We start from the raw sequence: 14,965 nt of genomic DNA, 5'->3' as shown, positions 1-14,965 counted from the left end.
TATTCTTATAAGTACGTGTTGTAGGACTTAGGTGCCGTTTAACCTCTGGAGGTAATGCACAGTCTTGAATTTTGACAAACCGATTCAGACCTATCAAGTTCACGTTTATAAACTATGAGCTCGTAAAAATGTTTCAAAATCAAAAGGGTATATTGAAATAAAAAGGGATATATCAACAGTTCTATACTGCAGAACGAGTGCTTGTTTCACAGAACAAATAATATATCTGCTATCCCTCATTACATCCGACTGAAAGAAACGATACTCTCTTGCTGGTAGTTGATTAGAAACGTACTTATTTGGACAATAAATATTTTTACAATGAGCACGTCCAGTAGATTGTCGTTTGGAGTATCAGCAGAAACAAGTGTGTCCACGGGATGCTGTTCAGAAGGATGCAAATACAATATCCTCTCATTGAGAGGGCAGCGTTACCAAATGATAAAAATTGTAACACTGGCTTTGGTTCCAATGATTGCTCTTAGTGTTGTCACATCTATCAGTGTTATGGATAGCGCAATCAAATTTTCGATAAAGGAAAATATTCAAAAAGGAATATCGTTCAGTCTGGAAACTGGAATCCTTTTACGCTTTACACAGATCGAGCGCGGAATGAGCGCATTATATCTCAGTTCAAATTCGGACAGCCAGGCATATGAAACACTTTTAGGAAAATACGAAGGAACAGACGGTGCTATCAATGGTTTAAGTCGGTGGCCAAATTATAAAATTGATTATCCGCCTCATTTTCAATCAAAGTCAATATTTTTTCAAAACATTAGATCTTATCGGGAGAGAGTACTCTTTAACAACATAACAATAGGAGATATTGTTACAAAGTACACTTCTGACAATGCTGTAATCATCAGCTGGGTAGGAAACATTATCCGGTTATACACGACAGGCGACCTCTGGACGGCCCTCGTGGCCTACCACGTGCTGCTTTTGGCTAGCGACGAAATTGGAATAGAACGTGCACTTGGAAGTACATATTTTACGACAGGTAAGAATTCGCTTTCAAGTGTCAGAATCGTATGAAGGGATGATTTCTTGATTGTCCTTTTCTTATCATGAACAAAGAAATATCTGTTGTGTTGATTTACCACATAAACGATATTTTTTCTTAGATTTGATGTATTGTGGCCTTCCCTTTAGCATATAAAACTTGGACACATAACCATTTATACCAAACAATCTTCCAAATTTGTGAGTTTTGCGTTTTTGAAAGGGTCAAGGCTACATAGATACGGTATTTACAGATTGTGTAGCTATTTAATGACTCTTTCATAGTGCCGTCACACTGAAATTATTTAATTATCTACAACATTAAACCCAGCTCACTTACGCCAACATGGTATAAAGGTAGATTGTTTTACTATTTTTGTACTGCATTCAAGGATTTAAAAAACAACCCAAACAGTTTCACCTTAATGATTATAAAGGAAGCAGGCATTATATCGCACTTAAAGTGATTTTTGTATCTATCGAACAGCATCCGTCGTCTTTTTCATTCCATTGAATTTTGTTTACAAAGTCGATTTCCTTATAGAAACGTCTGGGGGAAATTTACATTTTATTTTTGTCTGTTCAGTACCTTGGGCATGTTAATAACTCCTTAATATAGTGTCAGCTCATATTAGACAATAACCTTCTGTTCTTAATGTTAACTTAATCTGAAAGTTTTGTATCCGTTTTCAACAATAGTGTTATATTTAAAGCTTGTAGTATAATTCTTTACGGCGATCGAAGTTTTTAGATGAAAATCGTATTGCATAAATAGACATTGATTTTATATTCCGACACGTTTACACTGAATTGTATATCCATATTAAAATCAAAGGAAACGATAGCATGATCGTAAAAGGCGAATAAACATGGAATCTGTTTTCAGTATGTTTTGTCTTTTCACACTTCCAGACGTTCGGCATTCAGTTGAGCGTTCGCCGATGTGATGTAGGCTTTGGGTTCTGTCCCTTGGTATAGAAGATTACTATCCCTGCTTAACGTTCATCTTTAGCTCTCCATGCCCGAAGGGCCTAGTTAGTTTGTCAGTCGTTTGTCATCTTTTCCTATAAATCGCACCTAATCATGAACGACTGAGCGGATTTTAATCAAATTTGGTCTGAAGCAAAGATTGGTCTTGGCCCCTGGAGCCGGAGAGGCGGACTACACAGGGAAAATCTATCATATTTTAAAAGAATTTTAAAGAGAGGAGGGCCCAAAAGGGAAAATTTAGGAATTGCAGGATATTGTGAAAATTTGATCTGGAGCATGCTTGTTGGTAAGCAAATCAATTTTGTATACACAGTTGGTCTGGCCCCCTTGGGGAACTGTCACGTGGGATATAGAAATCATCACATAATCAAAGCAAGATAGATTGAACGGTATGCTCTTCATATATAATGATAATTAAATGTTTCCCTGATGGAGAAATTTAATTCTCAACGTTAAGAAGTGATAATAGCAGGATCTTGGCGCCTACCTTTGTGTGTTCTTACTTTGATATTTAAACTTTTTTCACCGATGTTTTCTCTTAATTCTTGTTTTAACGTGTGCAATTTTGTTCACATCTTTAACGGTCAGATCAAAAACAACAATGGGCCTAATTGAATCCATATGTGAAATTTGGGAAAGATCCTTTGCAGTATTATAGAAATAACGATAGCAAATTATGACTGGCAAAAACCAAGATGGCAGCCTTTCGGCTATCTTGTTCTATCGATCAGTCTCACAATAAACTATGCCCAACTAGGTATTAAGGTGAACTTCCAAATTAACTATTATAATAATACACCGAACACATCTGAAACAAACGCAATAACAAGCATCGTTTTTAAAAATATCACAAGCCCCTTCCATGGATCATAGAATTCAAGTTTATTCAAATTTCGAATTAATTATTTTGTTTTGGAAGTCGAAAAATTGTCGTTAGGTAATAACGAAGATTGTACAAAAGTCATACAAGTAGTAACCCTTCAATTAAAATTAAGAGTTAGATAGAGTAGAGTTGAACAATAAAGTAACCAAGGGTGTTACATTTGTCATATTTTATGTTTCTCAGATATGAGATGATTTTCATGCACTTGTTTAACATTTAATTGTAAAATCATTCCAATCAATTTGTAGGAAACTTTTCAAATGAAGAGTTAGCGTTGTACATCGAGAAAAAAGTGACAGGCGAACGCTACTTGGAACTCAGTAAAAGTTACTCAGAGGACATTCGTCGACTGACGGAAGTGAACTTTAAAAACTCTGAGCTCTCTACGGCTCTTTCTAAGATGCGCGCGAGGATTATACTTAATGAAGACGTGTTGGCTTCAGCTGCTTCTTCCATCCAATGGTTTGATAATATGACGTCATACATTGATATCATTAAGGAAATACAAGACTTTGTCGCGAAGGTAAGAAAAAGATCATATAACGATAATACTTTTGTTTCTATCACATTCCAGAGTCTTAAAAGTGGTAGTTATTGCTTTCTGCCTAACAGCGTTGCGGTAGTGTAATGAAATGTTAGCTCCTTGTAAGTAGGTGACCACGTGTGTGCTCGAGACTTTTGACATAATATAACAGTGTAGTAGTACTGAACACGTAGATTCTGTTGAGGCCGCCCTTCAAGTAATTTAGCAACGATTTTATTGAATTCTTTTATACAGTAAACTAAACATTATGTCATCATACGAAACTTGAAGCTATCAATTTTTTAAATAAAAACTAAGAAATGAAAAGTTTACATCGAATGGTTGCGAAATTCAGCTATACATGTACGTACATCTCTGGATACGTGTTTGTAGTTAGCGCACCTGTTACTGTAGGTAATAAAGTATTTGAAAAAGAGGTATTTATACTCGATGACATGCGAACGAATAAGAATCTTAACACAAACAAGAAGATAAATATCGGACATCTAGGACTAAATAGATAAACATGAATCCTGGTAACGATTCAGCATTAACACGTAAGATCAATTATTTGAAGAATAATAAGTTGAATTCCGTTTTTTGTGAATTTAACAGGTTCATTAAAAACTATTTACATCAGTAGTTATAACACACATGAAGACAATACAGTACTTCATGTTATATAATCTGAATTCTGTTTTGCTGTTATCTGTCTGGGAGACTGGTCGTGTAAATGTGACACCTTCTCATCACTTCAATCATTATGATAAAATGAATATCATTTTGACATGGTATTGAAATTATTTCATTTGCCACTTTCCCGGCCACATGGATTTTCTGCGGATATACCTTTCCCCACAACCTACAACAACCGTAGCACTAACATATGAACATATGTAGAACAGAATTTCTTACAACACAACCAGTACAATATTAGAGTGTGACGTTTCGATAACTACAAGGGCGCCTTCATCTTATAACACAACCAGTAGAATATTAGAGTGTGACGTTTCGATAACTACACGGGCGCCTTCATCTTATAACACAACCAGTAGAATATTAGAGTGTGACGTTTCGATAACTACACGGGTGCCTTCATCTTATAACACAACCAGTAGAATATTAGAGTGTGACGTTTCGATGACTACACGGGCGCCTTCATCTTATAACACAACCAGTAGAATATTAGAGTGTGACGTTTCGATGACTACATGGACACCTTCATCTTATAACACAACCAGTAGAATATTAGAGTGTGACGTTTCGATGACTACATGGGCACCTTCATCTTATAACACAACCAGTAGAATATTAGAGTGTGACGTTTCGATGACTACATGGACACCTTCATCTTATAACACAACCAGTAGAATATCAGAGTGTGACGTTTCGATGACTACATGGACACCTTCATCTTATAACACAACCAGTAGAATATTAGAGTGTGACGTTTCGATGACTACATGGACACCTTCATCTTATAACACAACCAGTAGAATATTAGAGTGTGACGTTTCGATGACTACATGGGCACCTTCATCTTATAACACAACCAGTAGAATATTAGAGTGTGACGTTTCGATAACTACACGGGCGCCTTCATCTTATAACACAACCAGTAGAATATTAGAGTGTGACGTTTCGATAACTACACGGGCGCCTTCATCTTATAACACAACCAGTAGAATATTAGAGTGTGACGTTTCGATAACTACACGGGCGCCTTCATCTTATAACACAACCAGTAGAATATCAGAGTGTGACGTTTCGATAACTACACGGGTGCCTTCATCTTATAACACAACCAGTAGAATATTAGAGTGTGACGTTTCGATGACTACACGGGCGCCTTCATCTTATAACACAACCAGTAGAATATTAGAGTGTGACGTTTCGATGACTACATGGACACCTTCATCTTATAACACAACCAGTAGAATATTAGAGTGTGACGTTTCGATGACTACATGGGCACCTTCATCTTATAACACAACCAGTAGAATATCAGAGTGTGACGTTTCGATGACTACATGGACACCTTCATCTTATAACACAACCAGTAGAATATTAGAGTGTGACGTTTCGATGACTACATGGACACTTTCATCTTATAACACAACCAGTAGAATATTAGAGTGTGACGTTTCGATGACTACATGGGCACCTTCATCTTATAACACAACCAGTAGAATATTAGAGTGTGACGTTTCGATGACTACATGGACACCTTCATCTTATAACACAACCAGTAGAATATCAGAGTGTGACGTTTCGATGACTACATGGACACCTTCATCTTATAACACAACCAGTAGAATATCAGAGTGTGACGTTTCGATGACTACGCGGTCACTTTCATCAGACAAACGACAAGTGTTGAGCATAGTGTACGAGATGGTAAGGAATTGGCCAGCTATTTCGGCTGTACTAGAATTCTATATACACTAATGTCGAAAATAGTGTGACGAGATGGTAAGTCCGTGCCATCGATCGGTATTATTATCAGTTGATTAATGTTTTTACTTAAGTATTCGGAGGTTATTCACCATGTGTTATTTTGCATCGACGTATGAATTTCCGACACCGAAGGATTTCATATAAATGAATGTATTTCCGAATGTCTTAGCATATTGAACGTACATTTTTGGTATGTTTGTTTGTATAGAAATTTGAAAGTTATTCTGTATTGGGATTTTTTGCCTTTCCGGTTTTGTTTGTAATTTCCCCCTGTTCACTGCAAACCTGGAGTTTCAATTTGAAATTACATACATTTTTAAGGACCCATCTCGTCGTGTAAATGGTATAGGCTAGTGGTCGTGTGTTTCGGTTAGGATGTGTGATGATATTGGGGAATGAGGACGCTGTTTCAGTACAGCGATAACTGTATCTTACTATTCTGAAATAAAAAAGATACAAATTACTGTTAACTAAATTATTTTCGCGGCGACTTAATTTCACGATTTCCTGTAACAAATCCGGATATTTAGGACCGGTTTTCAATTCCTTCTGGCCAAATTTAGCCAAATGTGCAGAGCTGTATCAGATAAGTATTTTATCAAATATAGGTAACAGTATTGCGAAAATTGAGGTGTGCTCACTTTTTTTACGTACGCTTGTCTTTTCATTTATCTGACGTCTATACAAAATAAGCCTGGTTTTGTGACTTAGTTTGTGACAGAGTACTGTCAAGTCCAGCCTTATGTTACATTCATCGCCATGGTAACGGGAGGATTTTTTAAATGCAGAAAAAAGCCAACGGAATGTGAAGGGATATATTCCCTGTTATCGATATTCAGACACTTTTAAACAGAACAAGCAAAAATCTATTTCATCGGCAATTGAAAGTCGTACTTGATTAGGCCTACTCATGCAAGTATTTTCGTTTCTGACGCGTAAAATATTTACTTGCCTCTCGTTTATTTACTATTAAGTAAATAAAATTTGTGTTGTAAATACCTTGTGTGAATTATCTTTCAAAATGAAATCAATAATATTTGACGAGATAGGATAGACGGCAATTATCCATCAGTTAACTAGAAATATAAACCCAACTTTGATTGCAACTATTTCGCGGCGATTAATTTTCGCTAATTTAAATCGGCCGTGGAATACACGAAAATTAATAGCATGTGAAAATAAGTTCGCTTACCAGTAGCTCACTACGGCTATTATCTTAATGGTTTATATAAAGTTGGAAATATTTAGAAGGAACATCATGTTCACATCCATTCCTACAAGAAGTATGGCGTAAACCTTCTCAGTCTAGAATACCAGTCTGTCGTACACATGTAATGGATTATGCCGTTCGGCAGCGAAAAAAAAAATAAATAAAAGTAAGCTCTCCATTTCATTTCACAAACAAACCAGTTAAATCATTTCTGTGGATATTCAGTTTGATATGTCATATTTAATGAAAAACAGACTTGGAACTTGTAATTTAAAAGCATTAAAATGTGGCATTTTGATGCTCCACAGTTAGCGGTGACGATGTTTGCCGGTACCAGCTAACACGTTTATATGTGCCGACAACTAAATATGCGGCTAACAATATATTTCTCATTATTGATCAGTGGTTGGATTCTTCAGATACAACAGCATTAATTATGGGCAAACTTACACCCTGTCATCGTGTGTTATCAGGGTTTCCATCTCACCTGGTACATATGTACATATATCCGATTTATATTATATACAGTGATTGTGAAAATATTACACCACTGTTTGGTTACACGATTACAATTTCACCTCCACAATCGAATACATTTTTATACGGATGATAAGTACGTGGTATAGAACCCAGAAATTCATTTTTCCGATTCTAATTGAAATTTTTAATCAAAATAGAAACAAAGGTAAACAAAAAACAATTGGGGAAGGATATATCTTCATAAGATTGTTTCAGAATTCGGAAAATATTAGCCATCAGTTAGACACGATTGAGAATCTCAAACTTTTTTTCTGAAAATAAAGTATCTATTAAGTTGCTACTTTATACTGTGTTGTGTATGTGCAACTGATATGTGACATCTTATTTTTATTTCCAGAATATTTTGGAAAGGATACAAGGAGAACTGGATGATGTGAGTGTAACATACAAATTGAACGTCGGGTTACTATGTGGCTCCCTTTTAATGTATCCTACAATTTTAATTGTTATGTTTAAACTTACGAAACAGATCCAATTAGTGGCCTTATCGTTTAAGGACAAAGCTATTTTGTTATCAAAGGAGAGGAAAAGAAGTGAGACTCTTTTGTGTCAACTGCTTCCGGTTTCTGTAGCAAGGAAAATGATGGAGAATAAGAAAATTGAACCAAGATTATATAAATCAGCCACAGTATGTTTCTCGGATATCGTTGGTTTTACAACTATATGTTCCGGATGTACACCTTTCCAAGTTGTCGAATTGCTGAATCTATTATATAACACATACGATTCCAGACTAGAAAAATACGATGTTTACAAAGTGGAAACAATAGGTAAGAATATCTTCTGTTAAACAAGTATATGCATGTCGTTTATTTTTGTAGTTTACGATATAGGTTCATATTGCACAAATAATATTTCCCGATGAGACGGCCTTAAAACATCAGCATAATCTTCATCAACCTGCATTTTGAAACCAAGTGATCTTAATCTGCTGACATCTTGCACGAAAATCATGATACTGGAATAAATCAATGCGCCATATGAACACTATAGTTGGGGATGCAGGATTGTTGCTGTCCAGAAACAGAAAATTCACAGAAGGGAAATTTATCATACAGTTTGACGGAAAACTCTCCCTGTTGGTTTCAGTGTGGGAAAAGATCGCTGGAAGCGGCTGATGAAGAAGAATATTTAGATATAGAGATAATGCATACTTGTACAAAGACAATAATTTGTCGGTATTGTAACTACTACCTGTACATTAAAATCTTAGTAAAAAACATGATATAGTTCATGGTAGTTATTGTTATAGTATAATGTTTTGTTTCTTGCATTTTTATTAAGGTGACGCTTACATGGTTGTTTCGGGTGTTCCTGAAACCAATGGCGAGCGTCATGTCAGCGAGATTGCTTTTCTGGCACTGGATATGCTGGAAGCTACAATGGGAGTAGATGTTAGACATCTAGCGAATAAAAACATCAATTTGAAGATCCGACTCGGCGTCAATACAGGTAAACTAAACAAATTTAGATGGACTTTTTGTAGTTAATATCGGGTGCTGTCTAAAGTACTGACATCACCCAGTTTCAGTTGATCTTGGTTGTTGTAGATTAACGGACATTTTATCCGGATTTCGTTAGGCATTTCGTCGTAACTATTTCTATATTCGAGAACCCACTTACTTAGAATTTGCCTAGAATCACCTACTCGTTCTTTTTGTTGCCATTTTTTACACCCAACTTAGTAAAGGATTATAAAAAATACAGTAATCACTTTATGTAGGTTTCCGTACCAAGCACAATGCTTCGATGTGTTAATGATGCATAATGAACCAAAGTTACAGAGATTTATATCTATTTGATTATACAATAAAGTTCTGCACTTGATTTTCTTCTGTACGTAGGGAGCTAGAATCGTATTGCTCTCTCAATGATAAAAGTGATATATTTATTTTGAATATAAACGAGGTCGCCTTAATATTACCCTATCTGACCCGCCAGTCGATAAGTGAGATACGTTTTAAAATCATCGTGAAATTGTCCATTTTAGTCTCACTTGATAATATGGCATTTGTTATTTTCTGCATTTTTAGACAATCTAAATGATTTTAACCAAAGCTGCCATTCTCTGAATAATCGTTCATATTATTTAAATTATGTGGTTAATGCGAATCAGAAAAAAGTCGTCTTCTTAACGTCATGATCGAAATCAACGGCCGACGTGGTGGGGAATATTTATCACCAGTGAACGTTATGTAAAATAACCATTTCGTTCCAAAACTCTCTGAAGCATATTTTGGTGAAGGGGGATCAGTTATGTTCATATTGGGTCTCTGCCCTTTGTGGCCATAGGGGAAATAGAGCAAATGATAGGATTATGACCAAATTTGATCTAGTGCATTCTCAGAAGAAGAGGAATCAATTATGCCAAGTGAGCGGTACAGGCCTTCTGAGCCTCTTTGTCATGTGGAATTAGAAGTCTCTAGATTTAATGCAGCGAAAACAAACGGAATCTGAATACAAATCAGTTAAGAAAACAGGTTTTGAAATACCTATTAAGAACGTTATATAAGTTTTGTTTCGAAATAATTTTGAAAACCGATATTAATTACAAATTTACATAAATATTGGATAAGCCATGTCTACTATTCAATTTCGTAATTGGATCGCATAATGGTGGGCGTATAAAATGTGATGCACACAATAGACAGATGTTGTTCGTTATAACAATGACCATTATGTAAAACTGAACCATTCACCGCCCTTCATTGGAATTTTTTATTTTCTCCCAACGTTAAATCCCTCTACAGTTGTGATAATAGATGGTTTCTATTTCAACAGAACATTATAACTCTTGCTGCTGGTCAATGGTACATGGGGAAATTCAAATGATCTGGCAGATGTTAACATATATCTGCACATTCATTTTGAAAATAAATTCCCGATTAACTTTCTTTCATACAAATATATATACCGGTAAGAGTCTTCATGCTCATAATTCACCCACATGACATATCCAATTTGACACTGATTCTGCAGTTATCTTTTTATCTATGTTAGGCAGTAAACATTCCACTCAATGTCATATAAAATTATACATCGTCAGAATTGTATTCATGTTTTCCTCAGTCACCTCACTGACTCCAGAATTTAGGTCCTGAGCAGCAGCTGTATGAAGCAGTTCAATTCATTGTTTAACTCCACTGTATCTAACTCTGAAGCTGAGGTGCTTATTTAATTGTGTCTTGTACAATCGTCGATTGATCAACTTACCAATCCCCCCCACCCACCCACCCACTCACCCGTAATTAAGCACCATTCTGTATTCACAACTTTTAAAGTGATAGAAGATTTATATTTTTTTTTATTTCAGAATGATTTCGATATTAATTTTTTCTATCAAAGGATTACTATGACCGTGTCATGTTTAAGGTCCTCGTTTTCTTAAAATACATATAGGTTACGTGTGTTGTTTACAGGTCCTGTAGTGTCGGGCGTAGTCGGAAACAAAATGCCACGGTATTGTCTTTTTGGAGATACTGTCAATGTGGCGTCCCGCATGGAATCCACAGGAAAACGTAAGTAAAATCTAAACAGGATTTCTTTCCAATGCATTCCATGATATCCTGATCCTTTAATCTGCATACAGAGTTTCCATTTTGCTTTCTTAAATTCGATTTTGGGACGTAAATGCATTCTACCGCCTCATCAAGAAAATACATGTATGTTTTTACTGACCCCGTCATGCGATGGTACAAACTTTAGATGACCAAATTAAAATATTGGATGGACGGTTAACAGCGAATAATTAGAACATAAAATCACTACTTTTGAAAAGAAAGGGGAGATTAATTTAATGTATCCTTGTTCGAAGAAAAAAATCTGAAAATATGTATTCCTTCACACAAAACCGAATATCAGTGCTTCTATTGTACATTGGGTAATACTTAATGATCCCTGGAGAAGCGCGGGTAATACTTTTACAGCTTTGTGCGGTCGTCCGAGATTATTCAACTGAAACGTTTTATATATGTCAGGCTAATGCACTAGTAGCTTTTCCTTGTTGACGAGATTTTGTCTTTGATACTTTACTAACAAAGAAATAAAGTTAGAAATTGATAAAAAAATAACGTTGAAAAACATTCAACAAGTTTGTATATATATATTACACTAATGTCATGAATGTTCCTTTTACTAATGACGCCATGCATCAACAGTGAGCGACAACAAAGTAATCACATCGAAATATGTTCTTTCATAGGTATAGATCTGTGTATGTCTGTTTTGATGTATATATCATCAATAGCGACGCCTTCTTGACGTTTAAATGCAGTAGATATAAACAATAAAGAATGTATGGCGTACATGTACTTTTAGAGTTAACGTCAACCTTTGGTATATACTTAGTAGGTAGTGCAAGTGTCACGTTTTGAGAAAAAAAAAAAGAGAAAAAAAAAATTTAACAGCTCAGTGATGTAAAGTTTGGATTAACCTAGGTCATTCTTTATAACCGTTGTAGATCAAAAGAAGGCATCACGACATTTTGCAATTATTTTAAGCTTATCTTATTTCCTGATCATTTGCTCACTATCCTTACATTCTGTACACGACACTAAGCATCCGCTATATACAGGATTTACATATTCGATCTGTTTGTCAATAAATTACCTAACCATGTTTTTTTCGACTTGAGAGACAGCAATCTTATAATTAGGCAGTGTATATATAACAGCTGGTATGATGGTCTTAAATGCACACTAGTTATGCGCGGTACATGCATACGGTGACAAAAAGGTACAGATATATATAAGACAGAATGTGAATCAACTCTATATGTATGGTACAAATTTGATTCAACTCCCGAAAGGTGACGTCACACTGGATTTATTTATGTTGTCCCTTTACTCCCCTCTGTTCTTGTGTTCCTCTAGAGTATTGCCATCAAGTCGTGTGTGGAACAGGATGTTTCCATGGCGTTTTTTTTTTAAATGTTTCCTACATTACTGCTGTTGTCCCTTTACTCTCCACTGCTGTAGTGTCCATCTAGATTATTTCTGCTGTCCCTTTACTCTCCACTGCTGTAGTGTCCATCTAGATTATTTCTGCTGTCCCTTTACTCTCCACTGCTGTAGTGTCCATCTAGATTATTTCTGCTGTCCCTTTACTCTCCACTGCTGTAGTGTCCATCTAGATTATTTCTGCTGTCCCTTTACTCTCCACTGCTGTAGTGTCCATCTAGATTATTTCTGCTGTCCCTTTACTCTCCACTGCTGTAGTGTCCATCTAGATTATTCTGTTATTCCCTTATTCTCCTTTCTGTAATGCGCCCGCCTCGATTACTAGGATCGGTTACTGTTGTTGTCTATTTTACTCTCCACTACCGTGATGTCCGGATCGGTTATTGCTGTTGTCTATTTTATTCTCCACTACCGTGATGTCCGGATCGATTACTGCTGTTGTCTCTTTACTCTCAACTGCCGTGATGTCCGGATCGATTACTGCTGTTGTCTATTTTACTCTCCACTACCGTGATGTCCGGATCGATTACTGCTGTTGTCTATTTTACTCTCCACTACCTTGATGTCCGGATCGGTTACTGCTGTTGTCTCTTTTACTCTCCACTGCCGTGATGTCCGGATCGATTACTGCTGCTGTCTATTTTACTCTCCACTGCCGTGATGTCCGGATCGGTTACTGCTATTGTCTCTTTTACTCTCCATTGCCGTGATGTCCGGATCGGTTATTGCTGTTGTCTATTTTACTGTCCACTACCGTGATGTCCGGATCGGTTACTGCTGTTGTCTCTTTTACTCTCCATTGCCGTGATGTCCGGATCGGTTGTTGCTATTGTCTATTTTACTCTCCACTACCGTGATGTCCGGATCGGTTACTGCTGTTGTCTCTTTACTCTCGTCCTATTGTGATGCCCCTCATTGTTACTGCTGTTTTTTTTTTAGCTGATCATATACCAGCATCCATCAAACACAACACATGCAGTCATCTCGCTTGCATATAAAAATATTGTACAGCAGATGCGCCGTTCTAATTACGGATTAGCTGCAGTAGAGCCAGATAATCCTAAAAATGGTAACTGATGAGGGCTTGAAATCAAAATTGATAGAAAAACATCTTACTGTACTGCCTAACTTAAATGGTAGTTTATAAAAAAGATGTTAATTTAAACTGATACTATATGCAATATCATATCAAAGTAAAATGGCAGTGTAAAGGAGATTATGTCATATCAAAATAGTCCTATATAAAATTCTTGCTTTAGTGAAATGACACTGTATTGAAATGGTACTATATAAAATTCTTGCGTTAGTCTCACGGCATTGAAGAGGGTATCCTTATTTGGTTCAATTCGAGCAGAAACAGTAATGAATAACCTAGTTGCGATGATCCATCCGGTCCCGAGGATGTAGACCCCCTACAAGCAGTTCCTTTCTTTTCTAAAGCGATAATCCATCATCTTTTTTCATTTGCAGCCCAGAAGATACAGTTAAGTGCTAGTACTGTGGAAGCATTACAGCAGTTCCCATGCTTCCAAACCCAAGAAAGAGGATTTGTGCAAATCAAGGTTAGTGCCAAAGACTCCATCTGGCTAACTAACGAGTTCGGGATGTTTCGTGTCATAGTTGGTGTCATGAAATCACTATCTGGCACCGGATTTCCGAAAATTATATTTATTGTTTTATTTTGCAGTAAAGGGAAATTCCTGTACATGAAATATTTTTGTATATGTATCATTGGCTTGCTTTATTTTTATCATATTCCTTTGTTAGTTGCATGTTATCAAGAAAATCTATTAAATTTTGTATTACATACGAAATGGTTATCCAATTAAAAGAAAAGGAGACACATTCAGTTTTATATAGAGTTCTTTTCTTTGTAGTATCTTCTTTGATGTCTTTGCATATGGCATGGTTGGCGTTGACGCCTTGTACATGTTGATATTTTTCAATATAGTTTCTAATCCAGATTATCATCTAACTTTTGAATTCCTGACAATTTCTAACTTCAAACACGGGAAAAATATAGGATTATTTCCTGTTATCTTGTAGTCATAGTAGCTGTCTGAAGCAGCAGTATAAGATTAAGTTGTCGCGGAATTATCTGATGACATGTGTATTGTGGGACCTTCGTTTAATTAAGTTCCAATTTCTGGTCGTTGTGTCGATATGAATACTGTAACGATTGTAAAATTTATTCAACAGGGGAAAGGCGAAATGAAAACATCTTGGTTACTACGATCAACAATACCCACGACTGTCAATCTGCTACCTCCGGATCGTTGTTCAACAACAGTCGATATGTTTCAAGTACAGCCTAGTCGCAACGTAACGCTACCGCAGGTCTAAGGAGGAGGATTGTTCTTGGCACCGTTATATGTTGTTGTTCATATACATTAATTTTT

The 14,965-nt window shown here is 36.2% G+C and overlaps 1 protein-coding gene across 1 annotated transcript; it reads left to right on the top strand.

The window, feature by feature from the left end:
- The first annotated feature begins 321 nt into the window (after positions 1 to 321).
- LOC132552006 (uncharacterized) lies at positions 322 to 14,909 on the top strand. The gene is made up of 7 exons (XM_060216151.1): positions 322 to 1,003; positions 3,127 to 3,401; positions 7,946 to 8,378; positions 8,893 to 9,060; positions 11,028 to 11,126; positions 14,037 to 14,128; positions 14,766 to 14,909. Exons 1-7 carry the CDS (start codon positions 322 to 324, stop codon positions 14,907 to 14,909), a joined length of 1,893 nt encoding a protein of 630 aa, XP_060072134.1.
- Positions 14,910 to 14,965: the final 56 nt, after the last annotated feature.

Source organism: Ylistrum balloti, unplaced genomic scaffold (genome assembly GCF_031769215.1).
Source record: "Ylistrum balloti isolate Yb309-2 unplaced genomic scaffold, AGI_CSIRO_Ybal_v1 Utg370230, whole genome shotgun sequence".
In the NCBI taxonomy this organism is placed as follows: Eukaryota; Metazoa; Mollusca; class Bivalvia; order Pectinida; family Pectinidae; genus Ylistrum; species Ylistrum balloti.
This window is presented reverse-complemented; position numbering and strand designations above follow the sequence as displayed.

Excerpts from the sequence above, each read along its gene's own strand:
- LOC132552006 (XM_060216151.1), top strand. The coding sequence starts at position 322 with ATGAGCACGTCCAGTAGATTGTCGTTTGGAGTATCAGCAGAAACAAGT. Across the intron at positions 1,004-3,126 it reads AAGTACATATTTTACGACAG|GAAACTTTTCAAATGAAGAG; the intron begins GTAAGAATTCGC and ends ATCAATTTGTAG. Across the intron at positions 8,379-8,892 it reads TTACAAAGTGGAAACAATAG|GTGACGCTTACATGGTTGTT; the intron begins GTAAGAATATCT and ends ATTTTTATTAAG.